At 39.5% G+C, this 26,724-nt stretch overlaps 1 protein-coding gene, 1 long non-coding RNA gene and 1 pseudogene across 3 annotated transcripts; all 3 read left to right on the top strand.

The window, feature by feature from the left end:
- On the top strand, positions 1–26,205 carry MRPS14 (mitochondrial ribosomal protein S14). Of its 2 annotated transcripts, none has more exons than XM_077901767.1 (3): positions 1–136; positions 11,042–11,200; positions 25,719–26,205. In XM_077901767.1, exons 1-3 carry the CDS (start codon positions 92–94, stop codon positions 25,899–25,901), a joined length of 387 nt encoding a protein of 128 aa, XP_077757893.1. In that variant the 5' UTR covers positions 1–91; the 3' UTR covers positions 25,902–26,205. The 2 variants fall into 2 exon arrangements, with proteins under 2 accessions (XP_077757893.1, XP_077757892.1); XM_077901766.1 differs by lacking the exon at positions 1–136 and adding an exon at positions 9,078–9,119.
- On the top strand, positions 371–2,410 carry LOC144316175 (uncharacterized). Its single transcript, XR_013382019.1, has 2 exons — positions 371–618; positions 1,133–2,410. It is a non-coding gene; the product is annotated as an uncharacterized LOC144316175 (long non-coding RNA).
- LOC144316173 (swi5-dependent recombination DNA repair protein 1 homolog) lies at positions 11,208–17,678 on the top strand (annotated as a pseudogene).
- Positions 26,206–26,724: the final 519 nt, after the last annotated feature.

Here is a 26,724-nt window from a genome sequence, read left to right as displayed (position 1 = left end):
GCCCCCTGCGCCCCGGGCCCCGCCCCTCGCGTCCTCGCCGTAAAGAGCCGTCAATAAATATTCCTGCGCCTCGGCGTTTGCGGCAGACAACATGGCGGCCTCCGTGCTGGGCTCTCTGCTGCGGACCGTCCGGCAGGTCAGGCGCGCGCCCTTAGCCCCGTGCCCCGCCCTCCCTACTGAATCCCCAAACCCGCGGGTCCCCTCCTACTACTCTGCCGCCCGTAGGGTCCAGTGCGGAGTCGTCCCAGGGGAGGTCTCCGAGCCGCGCAGATGCAAATTTGGTGTTCGTAAGCCCGTAACGCACCGGCGCTGAAAGCTGCGGATTGCCGCCGACTTATAAGTGAGAGCAGGCGGAGAAGAGAAGGTGGGGGTTGGGGGGTGTCGGTGGACTGTGACCCCCAGGGACTCCAGCGTTCCGAGGAGAGCAAAGGAGACCTGACGAGAGTGGAGCGAGGGAGAGGGAAAGCCCGGAGACCGGTGGCCCAGAACCAGGCGAGGACAGCGTGGCAGGGAGCAGGGTCTGTGCGCAAAGTTGACAGGCCAGTTACAGGGGGCTGAGACCTGGCTGTCGGATTTAGCAGCGTGAGAGTCGTTGGAGCCCTCATCACAGCAGTTTCGGTGTGTTCGAGAGAGAGGACGAGAGGAAAGAAATGGGAGAGGCTACGAGTATAGACAAATCTTTGCAGATGTTTTGCTGCCAGGGGAGCAGAAAAAATGGGTCAGTAGCCACGGGAAGGAGAGGTGGGTTAAGAGTGGGTGTTTTGTGTGCATGTTTTTCCACGTGTCGGAAGTAACTGCCTGTCTTTGTGTTAACCGGAAAGATCCTGTAAGCGGGGGGCGGGGAAAATTGCTGGACCTGTACCCTTGTGCAGGTGACAGGTGGTGAGTCTCAAGTTCCACTGTTTGGTCTTAGGAACATGGGCAGGTCATCATCTGTGGTAGTGTTGTCCAACAGGAATATAATGCCAGCTCTATATGTAACTTAAAATACTCTAGTAGCTATGTTAAAGTAAAAAGAAACTTGAAATTAATTTGAATAAAATATTTTGAAGCCAGTATATCCAAAATATTACTTCAGTATGTAACCTATGAAAATGACTTATGAGATATTTACATTGTTTTGTCATACTAGATTTTCAGAATCCAGTTGGGAGTTTTCCTTACAGCACATCTCCGTTTGAATGCTACATTTTCCACCATGAAGATGGAAAATGTAGTCCTACCAAGACAGTAAAGTTGCTTGACGTTTACAACTGCTTCAGTTTAAATTTTTAATGAATTAAAATTAAATAAAATTATGAATTACATTCCCCATCTGCACTGGTTACATTTCAGGGGTTCAGAAGCAGTATGGGGTTAGCGGCTGCTATATCAGAGTGGAGGGAGCTGGGATTGTATGAGATACAACATTGTATTTACACACTGTGGAATTTTTTTTTTAATTTATTTTTTATTGGTGTTCAATTTACTAACATACAGAATAACCCCCAGTGCCCGTCACCCATTCACACTGTGGAATTTAGGCTGGGTAAGGGGGAAACAGGAAATCAAAAGCTGAGAGTGAAAAGGTGGTACAATTAATGAATTAAAAACCTCATAGGGCTTGGTATTGGAGTGTTTGAAGGAGCAAGCCAGACAGAAGTGATAGAGAATGAGACACACAAAACTGAGGTAATGGAAAGTTTCCACTTACTGGTAGTAAAAAACCCAGGGCATGGAAGGGAGTATCAAAAATCACTGGAGGAGAGGAGTTCGAGGAAATTATCAGGAGATAATTTCGTGTATACTGAGATCACCAGGAATTAGGACAAGAATATTGGAGAGTGACAGTGAGCCAGGATCTAGATTCAGTGAAAATGAAAGGGAAGGGCTGTGGTAGATGAGTGCAGGAGTTGAGGGGTGGTGAAAGGTACAAACCAAAAGCAAGAGTCAGAGCTTGCTTTCAGGAAGAAAAGTTTGGGAGCTTCCCTGAAGAGCAAGGAATACATTTCTCCCACCTCCATGGCCATTCACGGGAGAAAAAAACTACAGGGAAAGCCAGCAGGAGGGATTCAGGATTCAGCTAGAGCAAAACTCTGAAGATGTTAAGGGAAGTTGAGGATTTAGATGATTTTGATGACTGTAGAGCACGAATTGAGGGCCCAGTGAAAGCATTTTGGGAGTTAAAGACAGATTGGGGGGCAGAAGAGGATGTGTACAGAATAGAATACAATCTTAATGTATATAGCAGTGTTTGAAACCGACAAAATATTGATACTATAAATGTAGGCAAAGGACGTAAAACATTCTCAGAAGAAATAATATAATAGACCAATAAATGTTTTAAGAGTATTTCTTTAAGAGTATTTAAGAGCTAGCCAGAAAAAAAAAAGTTATAAAAAAAAAAAAAAAGAAAGAAAGACGTTTAAAAATAGATAGAAACCTGTTCAGAGATGGTAGAGAGGTTGATTAGGAATAGTTTGGAAAAGAAAGAAAATGTTTAATTTTGTTTTCTAAGTTTCCTTAACTTTCAGTTTGATTTGAACCTTGAGTTGCCCTTCAACACAAATTGTTTCTTTCAGCCAGAATGATCTCCCCTGATCTTAGGAGTCTATCTTGTTTATTTTCCTGTTTGGGTTGAACAAACTTCAGCTTCTCTCCCACTGTCCCGTTCCCCAACCCACCCACCCGCCCCCGCAGCTATATCAAAAATCCTGTCAGTCCTTTCAAAGCTTTGCTAAAGCCCCTTTTTCCATGATAGTTGTTTCCAGACCCAGTAACCATGGTATTCATTTAACTTAGTCATGTGTTAAATCAATATTGGAATTCCACTGTGCTTGTTTCATTTCCAAGGGTGATTGTAGAATTGTCTTACCCGTTAGCATTGAATGCATTGTTTATCTTTTATTAATAGATTGAAAAAATGTTGGTGTTCTAGTAATTTCATTTTCAATTTATATTCTGTATAATGCTGTACGTATATTCTATAAAGAGCTTTTATTGGAAATCATCATTTCCATAGTTAAAATTTTTTTTAAGATTGATTTCTTTCTTGTAGAAAGGAGAGAGTGTGAGTTCGAAGGGGAGGGGCAAAGGGAGAGAATCCCAAGCAGATTCTACACTGAGTGAGGAGCCCGATTTCCAGGCTTGATCTCACCACCCTGAGATTACAACCTGAGTCCAAACCAAGGATTGGATGCTTAACCAGCTGTGTCACCCAGGTGTCCCTTCATAGCTGAAATTTAATTAACATGTAATGTTTGCTCTGGTTTGGGAGAGACTTGAATTTTGGTGGCCTATGTAATCTATGCCTGAACTAAATTAAGAAAAAATCGGACTGAGTAAATTTGAAGATCTAGTTGGTTTTATTAATTGATGTTGGAATCAGGAACCCTCCCATCTAGCAAGTAGAGGGGAGCTCTCAGGAACTGTACAAAATGGAGGTTTTTATAGGAAAGGGGGTGGGGCAAGAAAGTTATTAGCAAAAGAAAAGGATTGTTCCAGGCAATATCACTTCCCCGTAGAGGGAATGAACAGTGATCTTCTCATGCAGACTACTTCATCTTCCTTTGGGGGATGGAGGACCTGTGGGGCACTTATTGGTGCCCATTAGAAAATTCCTGACTGACCAGTGAAGACTGAAGACTGCTTTTTCTGGGGGAGGTTGAAACCAGGGGTAGATTAGGTATTAAACTTTGGCCTGAGGGCTTGGCCTAAATGATGCCATTTTGGGCCTGTGGTTTTCTCTTATAATTACCACCTTCTGGTCAGACTTTCAGCTTGACAGAAATGTGATAAGAATTGAAGGCACTAGGGGCGCCTGGGTGGCATCTGCCTTTGGCTCAGGGCATGGTCCCGGGGTCCTGGGATCTCAACCTGCATCGGGCTCCCTGTAGGGAGCCTGCTTCTCCCACTGCTTATATCTCTGCCTCTCTCTGTGTGTCTCTTATGAATAACAAATAAAATTAAAAAAAAAAAAAAAAAGAATTGAAGGCATTAGCATCACCCAGTAACCAACTTCAAGTTCTAGCAGTTTTTGTTATTCTTCTGTGTGTGATTTCTGTAGGTCGTGATGTTTGGCTTAACCTCTGGGATATTCACAGATCATGGCTTTAGGTTCAGTTTTTTAAGTTGGTCATTTTCTTTGTTCCTTAGATGTTTCAATTTTTTTTCCTAATTTAAAAAATTTTTAAAGTTATCTCTATGCCTGACATGGGACTCAAACTTACAACCCTAAGATCGAGTTGCATGTTCTACCGACTGAGCCAGCCAGGCGCCCCCAGATGTTTCAGGTCTTAGGGAGATCATTTGCTTGGTGGTTAGCAGCCGTGAACATGCATTAATAACTTTTGAGAGAATACAACGCATGAGGGGAGCTGTTATGATTACTATAAGCAAGATAATTCCTGATATATGGAATATGTTAAAGAGCTATGGTCCCCAAGAGCCAAATGAATCAAAATTAAATAAGTCAAAGAAAGACCCTGGGAAGGAGCTGCCTTTTTAAGCCAAATGACTTGTTCTGTGATTTTATGTAATTGAGTTTCATCTTCCTCAGAAGTGTTAATCCAGGCACAGCAGGTGGTGGTGGCCATAAGGACTGACACCTTGTTCAGATAAAAGATAATCGAGAGCTAATTTATTATCAAGGACAACTTTGGCTAGGGAGTCTCAGGATCTTTATTGGGCTGTTACTGCTTTAGTAACTTATTTTGCAATAATTTTAAGAATTAAGGAGCAGTTCTTGATCATAGCCTCATTTATGTTTATCCCAATCAGAGAAATATGGGCCTGTCAAATAAATCTGAGTCATGAAAGCCTCCTGGTAGGTCCTTTTTAACTCAACGATGTGAATTCAGGGAAATTGACCAATAAGATGTCTTATTTTGCTTATGAAAAGTCAAGAGCACAGTTAGATTTTCTCCTACCCTGAAATAAGAGTTACCCCCTCTTCACAAGGGCCTGGGACGTTAATGAGGACATTAATCTTTCCAGGGGGTACCAGATTAAAGGAAAGGAAAAGGAGAGCTGGTTTTATGTTTATTGTATGAAGTCTTGATCTGTCATCTTGAGTGGAAGTAGTCTGTTGCAATGTCAGTTACTTCTCTTTGTCAATTTGATTTAGAAGTCTGAAGCATGGGGATCCCTGGGTGGCGCAGCGGTTTGGCGCCTGCCTTTGGCCCAGGGCGTGATCCTGGAGACCCGGGATCGAATCCCACGTCGGGCTCCCGGTGCATGGGGCCTGCTTCTCCCTCTGCCTGTGTCTCTGCCTCTCTCTCTCTCTGTGTGTGTGTGTGTGTGACTATCATAAATAAATAAATAAATATTAAAAAAAAAAAAAAAAAGAAGTCTGAAGCATCTGTATAGGCCAGGTGTCAGGTGGAGTGGTTTTTCTGGCTGTGTGTATCCATGGCCTAATATCTTTTGGTTTTGCAGCACTGTTAGTGGTCAGGAGCACTTGGGTAAGGTCTTTACCAGTGGGGCTCGAGAACTATTTTTCTCTGATGATGTTTTCAAAATGCCCAATTCTCAGCTTCCAGACTGTAACCAGTAGGATCCTTTGAACTGGGGTTCAGAGAAAGCTTTATGTACATATTGATTATAGAGTTTAGCTTAAGGTATTAAAGATTTATAGTAGCTCGCCATACTAGCATAAGACAACAAGAGATCAGCAGAATGTCATATGTAGATAGAATTCCAAAATGTGGGCAACCTGGGTGGCTCGGCGGTTTGGCGCTGCCTTTGGCCCAGGGCATGATCATGGAGTCCCAGGATCAAGTCCCACCATGGAGCCTGCTTCTCCCTCTGCCTGTGTCTCTGCCCCCCTCTCTCTCTCTCTCTCTCTCATTAATAAATGAATAAAATCTTTAAAAAAAATTCCAAAACGTTTGCAAGGTTTTTTGTTAATGTTTGTATGATTTACCTAGTGAAAGGGGTGCACTTTGGTCCTTGGAGATCATGGAAACACACTTCTAACCATTTCTTTGCTGTTGTGGGAGGGCATCAGCTTTGCAGTCAGGGAAAGCTTCAGTCCAATCAGAAAACACTTAAAATAACAGGAACATATTGATTGCCCATGCTAAGTGGCAGTTAAATGAAATCAGCTGCAAGTGCTCAACAGAAGGAGGTTTGAAGCCTCTGGGAGCACAAACAGGATTTTTCCAGGATTGTGGCCTACACAGATTGGACATTACTAGTAGACGGTTTTTGTAATTTGAAAGAAGTCTCCACATTAATGTCTGTCCATAGTTCGAATCATCTTAAATGTATCATGGAGGGTGAAGGAATGCAAAAACTGAAAATCAGGGTTTGACAGCAGAGAAGAGCCACATGGCTGTTTTGGGTTTCCTGTAGTCCTATTTGTGGGCAGCGGTTTTTGAGCCATCTTAATATCTCCAATGTAAGAGCCAACTGTTGTCATGTTACAAGGACACACAAATGGCAGGTTTGGTAGTGAGAGTCCATTTTTGCAGAAGCCGAATGGACTTCAGGCACATGTGCCACAATCTTACAAATACAATATAAAGACTTAGTATTACTTCCTTGACAGTGCTTCTCATGTAATTTACATATTTTTTCTTGTCTCCTTTTTTTTTTTTTTTTTTTTATTTTATTTTATTTTTTTTATTTATTTATGACAGTCACAGAGGGAGAGAGAGAGAGGCAGAGACACAGGCAGAGGGAGAAGCAGGCTCCATGCACCGGGAGCCTGACGTGGGATTCGATTCCGGGTCTCCAGGATCGCGCCCTGGGCCAAAGGCAGGCGCCAAACCGCTGCGCCACCCAGGGATCCCTCCTTTTTTTTTTTCTAATTTACATTTTAATTAACCAATCTTTTAGGATATTCCAGGCCAAAGGCTTCATCTAAATTTGATTTTGGGAAGTTTATTAAAAATCTCCAAAAGCAGTTGCCTAAATAGGATCACAGATCATTATGAAACTTAAAAGGTAAAAAAAAAATTGTCAGTATTAATCAAAAGCAGGTTGAAAGTCCAAGAAAACTGTCCTTTTAGCAGAGGGAAAACCAGATCCTCATTTTGTACCACCAGCCTTTTCTTTTCTTTTCTTTTCTTTTCTTTTCTTTTCTTTTCTTTTCTTTTCTTTTCTTTTCTTTTCTTTTCTTTCTTTTCTTTTTTCTTTTCTTTCTTTTTTTTTTTTTAAGATTTACTTGTTCATTTGAGAGAGAGAGAGAATCTGAAGCAAACTCCCCACTGAGCATTAAGCCCCACACAGAACTCAGTCTCAGGACCCTGAGATCATAACCTGAGCCGAAAGCAAGCCTGACGCTTAAGCAATTGAGTCACCCAAGTGCCCCGGTACCAGCTTTTGATATTAAAACTCTTTCCTGGGGGCACTTGGGTGGTTCAGTCAGTTCAATGCCTGCCTTTAGCTCAGGTCATGATCCCAGAGTCCTGAGATCGAGTCCTGCATCAGGCTCTTAAACTTTTACTAAGTTAAATGATGAGTTAAGTTAAATTCATTAAATACATAGAATAAGACAAAACACTAAAACATTACTAAACATAGGTTTATCTATTTTGGATTCCTACTACAAAGAAACTAAAAGAGATTTATATGTGTTAATACTACAAGAAAAAAATTTTAAAAGGGACACATATGCTTCTACATAATATGAAATGTATTTATAACTTGGCAAAATTAAGGAATGGTGGTTAACACTCCATTCACAATTGCTTCTTAGTTTTCTTTTTTTAATTTATTTTTTTAAAGGTTTTTAATTTATTTATTAGAGACAGAGAGAGACAGGCAGAGGGAGAAGCAGGCTCCATGCAGGAAGCCCGACATGGGACTCAATCCCTGGTCTCCAGGATCATGCCCTGGGCTGAAGGCGGTGCTAAACCGCTAAGCCACTGGGGCTGCCCGCTTCTTAGTTTTTAGTATGAATTACAGTTTCTAAGGTAAAACGTTTGAATGTATGTAATTAAAACTACTAAAAAAGGAAACATTTCCATATGTCAAGAAAATAGGATGTTTTCAGGAAAGTATGAGAAATAGAGATGAATTTTTTGTTAAAGGGAAAAAAATTAATTTTGTCCTAAAATGAGACTGGTTGTTTAAAGAAAGAAAAAGGACAAAACTGGAATACAGAGGAAAAAAAGAGCAATAGAGGGTTTGTGGAAAAGGAATCTTTGAAAAGGAATTTTGATATGTGGTCAAGCTGGTTAAGATTAAAATGTATTTGGTTTTTAAAGATTTTATTTATTCACGAAAGACACACAGAGAAGCAGAGACACAGGCAAAGGGAGAAGCAGGTTCCCCGCAAGGAGCCCAGTGCAGGACTCCATCCCAGACCCCAGGATCATGCCCTGAGCCCAAGGCAGACACTCAACCACTGAGCATCCCTAAAATGAATTTGTTTTAAAAAATGAGTTTTGGGGGCACGTGGCAGTCAGTTGAGCATCTGACCCTTGGTTTTGGCTCAGGTTGTGATCTCAGGGTTGTGGATTTGAGCCCTGTGCTGGGCTCCACACTGTGTGGAGTCTGCTTAAAACTCTTTCCCCCATTCCACTCCCCTCTGCAAAAATAAATAAATCTTTAAATCTAAAATAAATACATAAGAACAGGAGATCTTAAGCAGATGGCCTCATCTTCCTTTGGGGGACTGGCCTATGTGGTACTTACTGGCACCCATCAGAAAGTTCTTGACTAGTCAGATAAGATTACTTTTCTGAGGGAGGTTGAAACTGTGAGTAGATTAGGTATTAAACTCTTGTTTGAGGACCCGACCTAAGTGATGCCATTTTGGCCATGTGGTTTTATTTTTTAGCAAGTAAACATGTGACAGTGAGAAATGTATTATTACAGAACAACTTGTGCTAAAAATATTAGCTCAGTGATAATTTCAAAGTGCCCTTTACCCTAGCATTCTGCTTCCAAGAATGTATCTTGCTGATCTAAAGGGATGAATGTAAAATAATATATGTAGTAGGTTATTCAGTGCATTCAGTGCATTGTTTTGAATGATAAATGATGAGATGTGATCTAGATGTCCACGAGGAGGTCACAGACTGATTAAATGATGCATCTGTGAGGAGGAGAAAATTTCCTTCTGTTCTTCTATGTTTTCAGCTGGGACTCCTGTAACGAAAGACATGAACAGGAGAAAAGCATACAAATATGTAAGTTTTACATGACAGTGAGCCTTCATAAGGCAATGATGACTGGAAGAAGTGGTTTAACCTGAGTATTTATGCTAGGTCTGGTGAAGTGCTAAGTTTTGGGGAAATGTGATAAGAGAAAATATGAGCTGAGTGTGGTAAACTCAGGGATTGCCAAGGCCTGTTCCTTCACATTCCTCTTGGCATCCCTCCATCTTCAATGGTAAGGCTGACCAACACCCCCCACCCCCCACCCCCTGCCGTAAGCCCCTTTAAGTGTAGGGAGGCACGTCTCACCTGAGGGTCTTACCACCTGCTTCAGGGGGAGGTCAGAAAGTCTTTACTGTACCTGTTGTGTTTCAGATTCCTTTTGCCTGAAATGTATATCAAGGTGCCATATTTTGAGGTAGTGTGCCCTGAACCTTGTCAAGTCCACTGCATGGACAGTGGAATATGTAGCCCAAAGAAAATGGAGAAATTTTTTACATGTGGATATGAAAGCTCTCCAAAATATATTGTTAAATGAAGAAAAAGGGAGGAGGACATGAAACCTGGGAAATAGAGTGTGTGTGTGTGTGTGAGTGTGTGTGTGTGTGTGTGTGTGTGTGTGTGTGTAGGTATCTGGAAGGATACACAAGATCTAGTAACAGTGGTACCATTGAAGGTAGAGCAGTGGTCATTGGGTAAGGGATAAGGTGGGAGAGAGTCTGCATGGTTTTTCTTTTTTATATACTTTTTTGGTTTTTGAACCATGTAACTATTAGCCTAAGTAAAGATCCAACAGAATTATATTAAAAATCTAACAAGGGAGGGATCCCTGGGTGGCGCAGCGGTTTAGCGCCTGCCTTTGGCCCAGGGCGCGATCCTGGAGACCCGGGATCAAATCCCATCTCGGGCTCCCGGTGCATGGAGCCTGCTTCTCCCTCTGCCTATGTCTCTGCCTCTCTCTCTCTCTCTCTCTCTCTCTCTCTGTGACTATCATAAATAAATAAAAAATTTAAAAAAAAAAGAACTATTAACATTTGCAACAATGTGGTTGGAACTAGAGGGTATTCTGCTAAGTGGAGTAAGTCAATCAGACAGTTATAATTTCACTCGTGGAATTTAAGAAACAACACAGAGGATCATAGGGGAAGGGAGGGAAAAATAAAATAAGATGAAATCAGAGGAATATGAACCATAAGAGACTATAGAAAACAGAGAGTCACTGAAGGGGGGGGAGGAAGTGAGGTGAGTGGGTGATGGGCATTAAGGAGGGCACGTGTTGTAATAATGAGCACTGGGTGTTATATGCAACTAATGAATCACTGAACTCTACCTCTGAAACTAATAATACACTGTATGTTAATTGAATTTAAATAAATTTTTTAAAAAATTTCTCCAACACACCTTTTTGGCATTATTAATTACCACCATTTGGATTAATGTACTTTTGTGGAAGTAATTTATTTTGAGTTGTCCACTAGTTTACATTATTAAAGTGATCCAGGGGCACCTGGGAATCTCAGTTAAGTTTCTGCCATGATCCTGGGATCAAGCCCTGCTTTAGGCTCCCTGCTCAGTGAGGAGTCTGCTGCTGCTTCTCCTTCTGCTGTTCCCCCTGCTTGTGCTCTGCAAGTACATAAAAAAAAAATAAAATCTTGGGCAGCCCCGGTGGCGCAGCGGTTTAGCGCCACCTTCAGCCCTGGGTGGGGTCCTGGAGACCCGGGATTGAGGCCCACGTCGGCTCCCTGCGTGGAGCCTGCTTCTCTCTCTGCCTCTCTCTCTCTGTGTCTCATGCATAAATAAATAAAATCTTAAAAAAATAAAATAAAATCTTTAAAGTGATCCAAAATGATTAGAAAAAAAAGTATTAGGTCATAGTCAATAAAAGGGATCACAGGATGAGAGACACTGGCAAAGCCTGGATCTCACTATCCTTCACCTTGTTCCTTGTTATTTAGATGGTTCCTTCATCAGCTTCAGGCCAAGTTCGAGGTTATTATGTGGACTGGAAAATGTTGCGTGATGTGAAGAGACGAAAAATGGCCTATGAATATGCAGATGAGAGGCTACGGATCAATTCACTCAGAAAGAATACCATCTTGCCAAAAGATCTTCAGGTGAGCCTATTAGGATGAGCCCCTTTCTGCCACAAGATCATTCTCAAATCAGAGTACTGTTGAAACTGTTGTGACTTAGTGACAATATAATTTCTGGAGAATATCAAATTCTTGTTAACATAAATTAATACCCTTGAAGTGATTTTGGTGAGTTTCAGATTAAAGAGAATATTCATTCCTAACTCACCTTTTAACTGTTTCATTAGATGACCCTTAGAATCTACTGGTAAGCACACAGATTGGGCAGTTATTTTGACCTAAGATCTCTCTCCCTACTTCCAACTCTTTGAACTGTCAAGGCATTGGGAGGTTTTGCTGATGCTTGAGGGAGGCCATCTGCCTCCTGCCTGGCCTAACCTGTTCCTCTCCTAGGGCAGCTCCTAGCCTATCTCTCTGAACTCCTTTGCCCACCTCTGTGTGCTGAAGCGGCTTCCCATCTAGGTTTACTTTCTTCTACTCTTAACTTGAATAAGAGGATGTCAACCCTATTTGACTTCCTGAAGCATAAGAGCATAAGGTCCTGTGCCTAACTGGTGACATAAAATACCTGCATTCAGGAGTCTTATTGGGGCACCTGGGTGGCTCTAATTAAGTGTTGGACTCCTGACGTCAGCTCAGGTCATGATTTCAGATCTCTACATCATTGCCAGCATTTGATTTTACCCATTCTGAAAGTTGTAAGGTGATACCTCATTGTGGTTTTGGTTTTCATTTCCCTGATCATTAGTGATGTTGAGCATCTTTTCTGTGTCTGTTGGCCATCTATAATCTTTATGTCTTCTTTGAAAAAATGTCTATTCAAGTCCTCTGCCTATTTTTTAATTGGATTATTTGCCTTTTTGGTATTGAGTTGTATAAGTTCTTTATATACTTTGAATGTTAGCCCTTTATCAGATGTATTGTTTGTACAGGTCTTCTCCCATTCAGTAGGTTGCCTTTTTGTGTTTGATATCCAAGAGATTACTGCCTTTGTTTTCTAGGAGTAATCTGGTTGCAAGTCTTACATTTAGGTCTTTAATCCATATTAAGTTTATTTTTGTATATGGTATAAGTAAGTGGTTCAGTTTCATTCCTTTGCAGGTAGCTGTCCAGTTTACCCAACACCATTTACTGAAAAGACTGTCTTTTCCTCACTGTGCGTTCTTGCATCCTTTCTCATAGATTAATTGACCATTTAAACGTGGATTCATTTTTGGGCTTCCAGTTGTGTCTGATTTTGTGCCAGTACCATCCTGTTTTGATTATTAGAGCTTTGTAGTATATCCTGTTTCTCAGGATTGCTTTGGCTCTTCAGGGTCTTCTGTGGTTCCAAACAAATTTTAGTATTATTTGTTCTAGTTCTATGAAAAATGCTGTTGGTATTTTGATAGGGATGGCACTGAATCTGTAGATTGTTTTGGGTAATATGGACATGTTAATAATATTAATTCTTCCAATCCATGACCATGGGATATCTTTCCATTTTTTGTGTTGTCTTCAGTATCTTTCATCAGTGTCTTAGAGTTTTCAGAATATAGAATTTTTCACCTCCTTGGTTAAATTGGCAGACATAATAAAGGTAGTAAATTGATTACTTATAAAGCCAATATGGAGGTTAAAACATAAAAACTTAAAAAAAAAAAAAACATAAAAACTTAGGTAGTAAAATCAGTTTTACCAATGAAAGTTAGTCTAAGGATACACAAAATAAGAAGATGTAAAACATGACATCCTATCTATAAAACATGGAGGGTAGGAATTTACTGCTTTTAGTTCGAACTTAAGCTACAATCAATATAATATAAACTGTTATACACATGAGATGTTATATATAACCCAAGAGTAACTACAAATGAAGAAGTTGAAGTAGATACATAAAAAATAAAGCTAAAGAAATTCAAGCATAAGACTAAATATCAAACCCCAAGGGAAGAGAGCAAAAGAAGAAAAAAACCAAACACAATAAGGACACAATTAACAAACTGGTAGTAAGTCTGTGCCTATCAATAATTACTTAAATGTGAATGGACTGATGCTCCAATCAAAAGACATAGAGTGACTGAATGGATAAAAAAAATAAGACCCATCTACATGCTGTTTACCCAAGACTCACTTCAAGACGTAAAGGTATATACAGACTGAAAGTGGAAAAACGTAAACCCTGCAAATAGGAGTGAAAAAAAAAAAAAAGCCAGGCTAATACTTGAGGTGTGTTTTCTGCACTCTGGGAATGGCAGTAGAAGAGGGTCATCAAGGTTTCATTTTCAAGATGGAAAGCCCATCCGACTCAGCTGTGATTTTAGCTAGCACTCCTCAGGACTATGCCAATCCACTGTCTCCCATATGGGGAGTAGTTCAAGAAAACAAGCTATGAGTGCAGCCCTTAGAGAATGCTTAAGGAAAACTAGATCTTCATTTAATTCCTGTTACAGTGTGGTAAAACGCTTGACATAGAGAATGAAGAAAATGATGAGATGTTTTCAGAGAAACCAGCATATTCGATAGAAGAAAACTGTTTGGTATTTCGAGAAAATTTTAAACACACAGATAGTGAATTTGAAGAAATTTATTTGAAAAATACCTTCAAGAATGTCATTGCAGGGCCTAGGTAGCTCAGTTGATAGACCATGCGACTCTTGATGTCAAGGTTGAAAGTTTGAGTCCCACATTGGGCATAGAGATTACTTAGAAATAAAAAAAAGTCAAAAAAAAAAAAAAAGAAAAGAAAATCAGTGCATGTGAAACTGAATCACTTGATACTGAGGCTTGCAGTGATCTTCAAAGTGACATTGTAAATGATCTTCCCAAACGAGGATTAAGTGAAGAAAAAGCAAAGTTGGACAAGCAGATTGAGGAGAAAGAACACCTTCTTCAGAGGCTAAAACTGGTAAAAATTTACAGCTCAAAGATTGTCCTGTCTGTTATAGTTGTTAATAAAGAAGTAGAGAAGCTGGAGCCACCTATTGCTTTATGAGTTGTATCAGCTATGTTTGAGGAGAAGAAATCCAGCCTTACTCAGTTGATAGACCACTATGGGTTAGATGATAAATTGCTACACTATAACAGAAATGAAGATGAATTTATAGGTGTTTAATTCATAATTTTTTTTCTCTGCTATTTCTGAGAATGACAACTTAAAACAATACATTTTAAAAGGAAGGTAGAAACCATTAGGGCTTAGATATCTTGATGAACATCAATTTAGGGCACTCTTATATAACTATAAAATAAGTTTTACAGTGAAAATTTAGTATTTTGGATAAATTTGCCACAAAGAAAACTTGACATTTAAAGAAATGTGAAAAGAAACTTAGGTTAAAGAAAAAAAAGATGGCCATTTCTGGAAGTCAGGTTTTTTTTTTGTTTTTACAGTTTTACTTATTTAAGTAATCTTTATACCCAGTGTGGGGCTTGAATGCACGACCTGGATATCAAGAAACACATACTCCATTGACTGAGCCAGCCAGGCACCTCTGGAAGTCCATTTTAATATATGGTTTTGCTTATTGTGGTAAAAAAAAAAAAAAATCTTCTAAATATTCAAAAATTGTCTGGTAAATGTCTAAACCTAAAATGGTCTAAAGATGCATGCCTGTTTCCTAAGTTTATGAACCTTGTTTTCATCCATTTCCCATGTATTTCCATCTGGATGGTGTAGCAGGTAATTAAACTTGTTCGTATGTCCAAGCAAACAAACAAACAAAAGACTTTAGAACAAAGACTGTAGCAAGAGACCAAGAAGGGCATTATGTAATAATAAATGGATCGATCCAATAAGAGGATATAACAATTGCAAATCTCTGTACCCAACATAGGACCACCTAAATACATAAAGCAAATATTAATAGATATAAAGAGAGAGATTGACAGTAAAACAAAACTATTAATAGATACAAAGAGAGAGATTGACAGTAAAATGTAGATCATCCAGACAGAAAATCAATAAGGAAACTGCATCTTTGAATGATACATTAGACCAGATCTAACAGATATATACAGAACATTCCATCCAAAAACAGCAGAATACACATTCTTTTCAAGTACATAGGGAACATTCTCTAGGATAGATCACACGTAAGGTCATAAAACAAAGTCTCAAAAAGCTTAAGATGATCGAACTCATATCATACATCGTTTCTGATCACAACAGTATGAACCTAGAAATAATTGTAAGAAGAAAAAACCCACAAACTCTTGGAGGATAAACAACATGACACTAAGCAACAAATGAATCAGGATGAAATCAGAAAATTAATAAAGACATGGAGCCAAATGAAAATAGTGTAGGCTAAAATCTTCAGGACACAGCAAAAGTATTTCTAGGAGGGAAGTTTAGAGTCATACAGGCCTACCTTAAGAATTAAGAAAAATCTCAAATAACTGACCTAACCTAACACTTAAAGGAGCCAGAAAACAACTAACAAATCTCCAAGCTAGTAGATGGAAGGAAATAATAATGATCAGAACAGAAATAAACGAAATAGACATGGAAAAAAAGAACAGAGAAGAACAATGATAGAAAGCTGGTTCTTTGGAAAGATAAACAAAATTAATAAACAGCCAGGCTTATCAAGAAGAAGTAAGGAATAAAATAAATAAAGGAGAGGAAATAACCGATACCACAGAAATATAATTGATTATAAGAGAATATTTGGAAAATTATATACCAGCAAATTGGACAGCCTAGAAGAAATAGGTGAATTCCTAGCAATCTGCAATTTTCCAAAACCAAATCAGGAAGAAATAGAAAATCTGAACAGACGTATTACTAGCAATGAAATTGAATTGGTAATAAAGCTCCCAACAAACAAAATCCAGGATCAGATGTATTCACAGGTGAATTCTCCCACACATTTAAAGAAGAGCTAATATCTATTGTTTTCAAACTACTTCAGTAAATAAAAGAGGAAGGAAAACTTTCAGATTCATTCACATGTCCCCCATTACCCAATACCAAAAGCAGACAGGGACACTACAAAAAAAGAAAACCACAGGCCAAAACCTCTGATGATCATAGGTAAAAAAAAAAATCCTAAAAAAAGCAAAGCCATTTCAAAGGATCATTCTCCACAATCAAAGAGATTTATTTCAGGGATGCAAGGGTAGTTCACTTTTGGCAAATCAGACTACCCACAAAGAATAAAACCCATATGATCATCTCAGTAGATGTATTTGACAAAATACAACAGCCATTCATGATGAAACTCAAACTGGATTTAAGGGGAACATACCTCAACTTAATGAGAAGGTCATTTATATAATGTAAATGAAGGTCATTTACAGCTAATGTAATACTAATGGTGAAAAATTGAAAGCTTTTCCGGTAAATTTGGAAATAAGACAAAAATGTCCACTTTCACTACTTTTATTCAGTATGGTACTGGAACTCTTAACTGTAGCAGTCACACAAGGAAAAGAAAAGTCATCAAAATTGGTAAAGTAAAATTGTCATTGTTTGCAGATGACCTAATACTATACATAGAAAACCCTGGGGCACCTGGGTGGCACAGTTGGTTAAGAACCCCTCTTGGTTTCAGCTCAAGTCATGATCTCAGGGAGTGAGATTGAGCCCTGCGTCAGGTTCCACACTTGGCAAGGGATCTACTTGAGAGATTCTCTGTCTCCTTCTCCCTGCCCTTCTTCTCCCTCCACTCATTTGTGTGCGCATGCTTTCTCTCTCTCTCTCTAAAATAAATAAAATATTCTTAAAAACCCAAATGACTCCACCAAAGAACTATTAGAACTGATAAATGATTTTAATAAAGGTGCAAGATATAAAATTAATATACAGAATCTGTTCTAATTCCAAACATTAATAATGAAGTAGGAAAAAGAGAAATTAAGAAAACAGTCCCATTTACAATTATACCAAAAAGAATATAATACCTAGGGCATACTTTTTTTTTTTTTACATTTGTTTTTATTTGTTTGATTTGCCAACACCCAGTGCTCATCCCATCAAGTGCCCTCCTCAGTGCCCATCACCAGTTACCCCAGTCCCCCGCCCACCTCCCTTCCACAACCCTTTGTGGAGTCTCTCATGGTTTGTCTCCCTCTCTAATTTTTCCCATTCAGTTCCCTTCCTTTCCCTTATAATCCCTTTCACTATGTCTTACATTCTACATATGAGTGAAACCATATGATGATTGTCCTTTTCCGATTGAGGAAATACTCTTTAATGCTTAATAGTTTGAGTTAATATAGTGGCTTTCATATACATTATCTTATTTAATTTATGTACTATGTTAGAGTAATTAATGTGCTTTCTCACAGTCTGGTGGAGGGTCAGTCATACTTGTCATATTTGAGTGAATATAATCACACACATTAATATGCACATATATAAGAAAAAATCTCTGCTGAGAAATCCTTAATGCAAGCTTCTGCAGTAATCTCTTTTTCCTCCATCTCAACCACTTTTGTCCTTACTAGATTCATTCTCTATATTGCAAGTGATCTTTTAAAAATGTAAATCTCATCTGATCTCTCATCTTCACTTCTCCAGCAGTCAGAATCTTTACCATAGGTGTCAGAGCTCTGTCACCCTTCTGCAGCCTCCTCTCAAATCACATTTGATCTGTATCCCAGAGGTTTCACGTTTTCATGACTGGTAAGTCAAATGGGAAATAACCTAAATTTATATCTTTTTAAAAATATTTTATTTATTTATTCATAGAGATGCAGGGGGGGGGGTGGGGGCAGAGGGAGAAGCAGGCTCCACGCAGAGAGCCTGACGTGGGACTGGATCCCGGGGCTTCAGGATCACGCCCAGGGCTGCAGGCGGCGCTAAACCGCTGCGCCACCACGGCTGCCCCCCTAACTTTATATCTTAAGGAACTAGAAAAAAGAAGAGCAAAGTAAGTAAGCCCAAGTTAGCAAAAGAAAGGAAATAACAGGGGCACCTGGCTGGCTCAGTTGGTAGAACATGCAACTCATGAATTCAAGGCCCACATTGGGCATAGAGCTTACTTAAAGAAAAAGGGAAAGAAAAGAAATAACAAAGAATAAAAGCAGAAATAAATGGAGACTAGAAAAACACTAAGGATCAGTGAAACTAAGCTGATGTTTTGAAAAGATAGACAAAATTGACAAATCGTTAGCTAAACAACTCAAAATCAGAAATGAAAAAGGAAACATTACAGCTGTTATTACAGAAATACAAATAAACTGATATGAGCCATTATATGCCAACAAATTGGATAACCCAAAAGAAATGGATAAATTCCTAGAAATATACAGCCTAAAAAGACTAAATGGAGGAGAAATAGAAAATCTGAACTGACCAATAATGAATAATGCTATTGAATTAGTAATCAGAAACTTTTCAGTGAAGAAAAGCCCAGGACCATATGGCTTCATGAGTGAGTTCCATGAAACATTTAAAGGTGTAATACTAGGGTGCCTCAGTGTCTCAATTGGTTAAGTGTCTGTCTCTTGATTTCTAGCTTGGGTCATGATCTAAAGGTTATGTGATCAAGCTCCATCCCAGGCTCCTTGCTGGACATGGAGCCTGCTTGGGAGTCTCCTTCTCCTTCTCCTTCTCCTTCTCCTTCTCCTTCTCCTTCTCCTTCTCCTTCTCCTTCTCCTTCTCCTTCTCCTTCTCCCCCCTCCAAATTTTTTTTAAATCATTAAAGAAAAAGGTAGATTAATACAATACTTCTTAAACTCTTCCAAAAACTTGAAGGCAAGGGAACATTTCTAAATTTATTTTATCAAGCCAGTATAACCCTGTTATCAGGGCAGCCCCGGTGGCTCAGCGGTTTAGCGCCGCCTTCAGCCCAGGTCATGATCCTGGAGCCCCGGGATCGAGTCCCACGTCGGGCTCCCTGCGTGGAGCCTGCTTCTCCCTCTGCCTGTGTCTCTGCCTCTCTCTCTCTCTCTATCTCATGCATGCATAAATAAAAATCTTTAAAAAAAAAACAACAACAGCAAAAGAAACAACCCTGTTATCAAAGCCAAATAAAGACATGATAAGAAAAGAAACTAAAGGAGTGCCTGGGTGGCTAACTCTTGATTTCAGCTCAGATCATGACCTCAGGATTGTGAGATCAAGCCCCCTGCATGGCGCTCTCCTGGGTGATGAGCCTGCTTAAGATTCTTTCTCTCTCTCTCTCTCTCTCTCTCTCTCTCTCTCTCTCCCTCCCCCCCCCTCTCTCTGTCTTTCTCTCCTCCCCTCCCTGCCTCCCCCCTCAACTTCCCACTCAAACTACAGACCAATATCCCTGAAGAATGTAGATGCAAAAATTTTTAAAATACTAGCAAATCCTATCCAATACCATATTAACAGTATCATCCATTATTATCAAATGGGATTTATCCCTAGGATGCAAAGATGGTTCAACATATGCAAATCAATAAATATGATACACCACATTAATAGAATGAAATACAGAAATCATATAGTCATCTCAACAGATGTAGACAAAGCATTTGACAAAATAACAAGATTTTTTTATAAAAGCTTTCTAGAAATTGGGTGTAGAAGAAACATGTAACAAAATAATAAGCCCATAGGTAACATTACACTTAGTGGTAAGAGGTTGAACGCTTTTTGCCTAAAGTCAGGAACAAGAAAAAGATGTCCACTCATGGCTCTTCTATTCAGCCCAGTACTGGAAGTCCCAGCCAGAGTACTCAGGCAAGAAAAATTTTTAAAAAGGTTGGCTCAGTGGTTGATCCTGTGTTTATGGATCAGAAGGATTAATATTGTTAAAATGTCCATATGTGGGGCACTCTTGATTTAAACTTGGGTCGTGACCTCAGGGTTGTGAGATCTAGCCCTGTGTTGGGCTCTGTGCTCAGTGGGGAGTCTGCTGGGGATTCTTACTTTCCCTCTCCCCCTGTCCCTTCTCCCTCTCTCTCTTTATCTCTCTCTAAAATAAATAAATAAGTCTTTAGGGCAGCCCGGGTGGCTCAGGGGTTTAGCACCACCTTCAGCCCAGGGCGTGATTCTGGGAACCCAGGATTGAGTCCTGCGTCGGGCTCCCTGCATGGAGTCTGTTTCTCCCTCTGCCTTTGTCTCTGCCTCTCCCTGTGTGTGGGTCTCTCATGAATAAACAAATTAAATAAATAAATGAATAAATAAGTCTTTAAAAGAAAAGAAAATGTCCTTATTATACACGAATCCATGTATAGACTTTTTGCAAGCCCTATCAAAATTCCAATGGCATTTTCCCCAGAAAGTAAAAAAAAAAAAAAAAAAAAAAAAGCCTAAAATTCATATGGAATCACAAAAGAGCCCTGAATAGCCAAAGCAATCCTGAAAAAGAACAAAGTGGAGACAACACACTTCCTAATTTAAAGCTTTATTATAGGGGCTCCTGACTGGCTGTCAGTGGAGTGTGTGACTCTTGATCTCAGGGTTGTGAGTTCCAGCCCCACACTGGGTATCAAAATTACTTAAAAATAAAATAACCATTTTATTACAGAATTGTAATACTCAAAATAGTATGATACTGCATGAAAACAGACACTAAGAACAGTGGAAGAGAACCAAGAGCCCAGGAATAAACCCATTCCTATACGGTCAACAAATATTCAACAAAGGAACCAAAACTATGCAACACAGAGAGAATAGTTGCTTTAATAAATGGTGTCAAGGAAACTAGATGTTTAGGTGCAAAAGAATGAAATTGGACATCTGTCTTATTACACCACTTACAATAGTTAACTCGAAATGAATGAAAACTTATCTGAACTGTAAAACTAGAAGAAAACATGAGGGAAAAGCTCCTTGACATTTGGTCTTGGCAGTGATTTTTTTCTTTTTTTTTTTTTTTTTTTTTTTAAGATATGACACCAAAAGCACAAGCAACAAAAGCAAAAATAAGTGGGACTACATAAAAGTAAATAACTCTGCACAGCCAAAAGCCTGATAAAGGGTTAATATCCAAAATATATAAGAAACTCTTCTAGTTCAATAGCAAAAGAAACCCCAAAAACACTTTAGTTGAAAAATGAACAGAGAACCTAAATAGATGTTTTTTTCAAAGATGTACAAATGTCCCCTACAGGTACATGAAAAGATGCTCAGCATCACTTATGATCAGGGAAATGCAAACCCAAAACCACAATGAGATGTTAGAATAACTATTATCAAAAAGACAAAGTGAATAACTGTTAGAATAACTATTATCAAAAAGACAAACTGGGGACGCCTGGGTGGCTCAGTGGTTTAGCGCCTGCCTTTGGCCCAGGGCATGATCCTGGAGTCCCAGGATCGAGTCCCATGTCAGTCTTCCTGCATGGAGCCTGCTTCTCCCTTGGCCTGTGTCTCTGCCTCTCTCTCTCTCTCTCTCTCTCTCTGTCTCTCAAGAATAAATAAATAAAATCTTTAAAAACAAAACAAAACAATAAAACAAAGGGTAACTTTTGGCAAAGATGTGCAGAAAAGGATACTTTTGTGCACTATTGGGGATGTAAATTGGTGCACTAATTATTGAAAACTGTGTGGAGCTTCCTCAAATAGTTAAAAATAGAACTACCCTATGACCCAGTAGTTCTGCTTCTGCATATCTGAAGAAAATTAAAATAGTAATTTGAGAAGATACCTGCACTCCCTTGTTCATAGCAGCATTATTCACAATAGCCAAGATAGGGAGGCAACCTAAGTGCCAGCAAATGAATGTGATATTTATTAAAAGAAAATGTGGTGTACATACACACATATACAACATACAATAGTATTTTACCTTTTGCAGTAAGATAAATGTACCTGGGGAGCATTACGTTAAGTAAGTCAGAGAAAGACAAATACTTTTTGGTTTCACTTACATATGGAATGTGGAGTAAGTTGAACTCCTAGGAACAGATTAGAATGGTGGTTACCAGTGGCTGGGAGGTAGGGGAAAATGGGGAGATCTTGGGCAATCTACAAACTTCTATTTATAAGGTGAGTAAGTTCTGAGTCTAACATATCAAATGGTAATTATAGACAATAAAGTATTATATGCTTGAAAGTTACTAAGAGAGGAAATGTTAAATGTTCTCATCACCAAAAAAGGGGGGGGAGGGTAATTATTTGGGATGATGGAGGTGTTCACTAGGCCTTTATTGTAATTATTTTGCAGTGTATACATATATCAGATCATCATAGTGTGTTACACAGTTAAATCTCAAAACGGGAAAAACCTATGAGGAGACAACAGAAATATGTTCATGTATTTTCCAAATGATTTAAACAAGAATGTGTGGTATTAGGTGAAAAACTAAGGAAGACAAGAATACAAAATTAATATACAGAAATTGATGACATTTCTATACACTAATGATAAAGTAGCAGACAGAGAAATTAAGAAAACAGTCTTGTTTACAACTGCGCCAAAAACAAAATAGCTAGGAGTTAACCAAGGAGGTAAATAAAAGACCTGTACTCTGAAAACTATAAAACACTGATGAAATTGAAGACAAGGGCAGCCCTGGTGGCTCAGCGGTTTAGCCGTCGCCTTCAGCCCAGGGTGTGATCCTGGAGACCCAGGATCAAGTCCTGCGTCGGGCTCCCTGCATGGAGCTTGCTTCTGCCTGTGTCTCTGCCTCTCTCTCTGTGTCTCTCATGAATAAATAAATAAAAATTTTTTTAAAAATTGAAGACAATACAAACAAATGGAGAGCTATTCCATGGTCATGGGTTGGAAGGATTAATATTGTTAAAATGTCCGTACTACCCAAAGAACTCTATAAATTCAGTCCAATTCCTATCAAAATACCGACAGTACTTTTCACAGAACTAGAACAAATAATATATTTTTTAAAGATTTTATTTATTCATGAGAGACACACAGAAGGAAGCAGAGACATAGGAAGAGGGAAGAGAAGCAGGCTGCATGCAGAGAGCCCGATGTTTGACTCGATCCTGGGACGCTCTGAGCCAAAGGCAGACGCTCAACCGCTGAGCCACCCAGGAGTCCCTAGAACAAATAATATTAAAAATTTTATGGAACCATGTAAGAGCTCAGATACCAAAGTAATCTTGAAAAAGAACAAAGCTGGAGGGATCCCAATCCTAGATTTCAAGATATACTACAAAGTGGGGCAGCCCTGGTGGCTCAGCGGTTTAGCGCTGCCTTCAGCCCAGGGCGTGATCCTGGGGACCCGGGATCGAGTCGCATGTCGGGCTCCCTGCATGGAGCCTGCCTCTCCCTCTGCCTGTGTCTCCACCTCTCTCTCTCTCTCTCTCTCTCTCTCTCTGTCTCTGTCTCTCATGAATAAATAAATAAATCTTAAAAAAAGAAAAGATATACTACAAAGCAATAATAATCAAAACAATGTAGCACTGGCACAGAAATAGATATATAGATCACTGGAACAAAATAGGACAGAAATAAACTCGCTTAATCTATGACAAAGGACAACTACATGCAAAAGAATGAAATTAGACCATGTACTTATACCTACATAAAAGAAAACTCAAAATGGATTAAAGACCTAAATGTGAGATGTGAAACCATAAATCTCCTAGAAGAAAATATAGGCAGTAATTTCTTTGACATCATCTGTAGCACCATTTTTCTAGATATATGTCTCCTCAGGCAAGGGAACCAAGTATAAATAAACTTTTGGGAATAACACCACAATAAAAGCTTTTGCACATCAAAGGAAACCATCAATAAAGTAGAAAGCCTATTGCATAGGAGAAGATATTTGCAAATGATATGTTGCAAATGATTATAGAGGTTAGTACCCACAATCTATAAAGACCTTCTACAACTTGGGGCTCCTGGGTGGCTCAGTCAGTTAAGCATCTGCCTTTGGCTCAGGTCATGATCCTGGGGTCTTGGGATAGAGCCCTGCTTTGGGCTCCTTGCTCTGCTGCGAGCCTGGTTTTCTCTCTCCCTTTGCCTGCCACTTCTGCTTGTGCTCACTCTCTGTCAGATGGATGAATAAAATCTTAAAAACAAAAACACTTATACAACTCAACACCCAAAAAAGCAAATATTTAAAAATAGAGGACCTGAATAGATACTTTCCTGAAGAAGACATCCAGATGGCCAACAGACACATGAAAAGATGTTCCATATCACTCATCACCAGGGAAATGCCAATCAAAACTACAATGAGATGTCGCCTCACACCTGTCAGAATAGTTAGAAGTAAAAAGAAATACGTGTAGGCAAGGATGTAGATTCAAGAGAAACTTTGTGTGTGTGTTGGTGGGAATATAAATTGGTACAGACACTGTGGAAAACAGCATGGAAGCTGCTCAAAAAATTAAACATAGAACTACCGTATAATTCAGTAATTCCCCTCCTGGATACTTGCCCATGGAAAACAAAAACACTAATTCAGAGATCCATACACCCCTGTGTTACTGAAGCATTGTTTATAGTAGCTGAGATAGGGAAGCAACCCAAGTGTCCATCAAAAGGAAAATGGGTAAAGAAGGAGTGTGTGTGTGTGTGTGTGTGTGTGTGTGTGTGTGTGTATACACTTATGTATATACAGTGGAATATTATTCGACCATAAAAAATGAGATTTTGTCATTTGTAACAACATGGATGGACCTAGAAAGTATTATGCTAAGTGGAAGAAAAACAAATGCCATGAGAATTCACTTATATTTGGAATCGAAAACAAATACAGAAGCAGACCCATAAATCCAGAGAACAAACTAATGGTTGCCAGGGTTGGAGGAGAGAGATGGGCACAGGAAGTGAAAGGAAGTGGGAGGTATAGGCTTCCTGTTTATACTGAGTCATGGGATGAAATGTACGGCATAGGAATATGGTCACTGGTGTGATGGTGTGGTGTGGTGACAGAAGGTAGCTACACGTGTGGTAAGCACAGCATAAGTATAGATTTGTCGAATCACTGTCGTACACCTGAAACTGTGTGTCAAGTATACTTCAATAGAAATAAAAGAAGATCCAAGAAAAATTTAGGTAGCTGCCCTATTCCTAATAGCTCAAAACTAGAAACTACCCAGATGTCCATCAGTTATAGAATGGATAAAGGAATTATGATATGTTCACACAAAGAAAATCACCACCAGTGAGGATGAATCAATCCCAACACATTCAACAAACAGCAGGGATGAATCTCACAAGCATATTATTGAATAAAAAAGCCAAAGAGAAATGAATAAAAAAAGAATGCCTACTGTATGGCTAGGTTTATATAAAATCTAAATAAGAATTCATCATTGGTGTTAGTAATCAGGTGAGCTGCTGGCTACAGTGCCTGTGTTCAGTGTCTGAAAGGAGGCACAGGTGGGGCCCGGGCTGCTACTGCCGTTTGGTTACATCTCTGGTTGCTTGTTACAGAGATGTTAAGTTACTGAGCTTTACACTTAATGGTTTGTGGATTCTTGAGTGTCTATGTTAAATTTCTATAAAATTCTTAAAAATTGTTTTGGGAGCATGCCAAACATTTCTGTCATTTTCCTGGTCTATTTGTTTCTACCTACCCAGAGGTTAAGGTTCACTACTGTGTCTGAGGTTCTTTGGCAGACTGGCTACATCAGTGAATCTAGCCCTCTGTTCCGACTTAAGCATCTAGAATAACTGTGCATGTGATCTGGGTAGTAATGTTGTGACTCCCTTAGGAAGTGGCTGATGGAGAAATTGCCGCCCTTCCCCGGGATAGCTGTCCTGTCAGAATCCGAAACCGGTGTGTTATGACATCCCGTCCACGTGGTGTAAAGCGGCGCTGGAGGCTTAGTCGTATTGTCTTCCGTCACTTAGCAGACCACGGGCAGCTGTCCGGGGTCCAGCGAGCAGTATGGTAACCGGCTTCTGAACCTTCTGAGCAGGGAAACCAGTTCTGGCAAGAAGAGACCTCTCTGCTCGGGGAAAACCTAGTTTCACAGGGGTGCAGCATGGGAGTCTGCTCTGCCTGATGCTGCCTACGGTTAAAGTACTTTTTAACTTCAAATGAAGAAATTTGGATGTTTCATTCTGTCCGTGAATTCCAGCTATCTGAGAATTATCTTTTCTCTTGGACTTAAAAATGAAACACACTGTTTCCATGCATGGTACAAGGAGTAGAGTAATAAAAAATATTCTGTGAAAAAAAAATATTCTGTGAAAATATTCTCTGTATGCCTGCCTTTTCCTTCACACTTAAAACTTTTAGCAACGTATGAGGGTTCCTGTATTTTTAAGGGCATTGTTTGATAAAGCAGTGTCATCTAATAGTTAATGCAACTCATGGACAAGTAGCTCATTTGTGGCAATTTGTCCTCATGGCCTGGCTTCCCTACGCTGCACAGCACACTCTACTGTTAGGGCAACAAGGTAGAGCTTATGCTCTCAGTTATCTAATTCATGCTCGACTTCTCTGTGTGGTAGTTGGACCCGAGGCAGAAGCACTACATGTTTTCTTGTTCCATCTTCAACAGCCTTTAGAACAAATGTCTCTTTAAGCCCCTGAAAATCTATCCAAACAGGAAAAAATTGTTGGAATAGTTTACATTTTCTGTATTCTTGTTTATTTTGTCTGTAACAGAAATGGGTAAAGGTAGCAAAGGATTGTCTTGTTCAGGGCAGCCCGGGTGGCTCAGCGGTTTAGCACCGCCTTCAGCCCAAGGCATGATCCTGGAGACCCGGGAT

The sequence above is a fragment of the Canis aureus genome, chromosome 6, assembly GCF_053574225.1.
Source record: "Canis aureus isolate CA01 chromosome 6, VMU_Caureus_v.1.0, whole genome shotgun sequence".
NCBI classification, from domain to species: Eukaryota; Metazoa; Chordata; class Mammalia; order Carnivora; family Canidae; genus Canis; species Canis aureus.
This window is presented reverse-complemented; position numbering and strand designations above follow the sequence as displayed.

Coding starts and splice junctions, on each gene's coding strand:
- MRPS14 (XM_077901767.1), top strand. CDS start 92: ATGGCGGCCTCCGTGCTGGGCTCTCTGCTGCGGACCGTCCGGCAG. Junction 137..11,041: donor TGCTGCGGACCGTCCGGCAG/GTCAGGCGCGCG, acceptor CTTGTTATTTAG/ATGGTTCCTTCATCAGCTTC. Junction 11,201..25,718: donor TCTTGCCAAAAGATCTTCAG/GTGAGCCTATTA, acceptor TGACTCCCTTAG/GAAGTGGCTGATGGAGAAAT.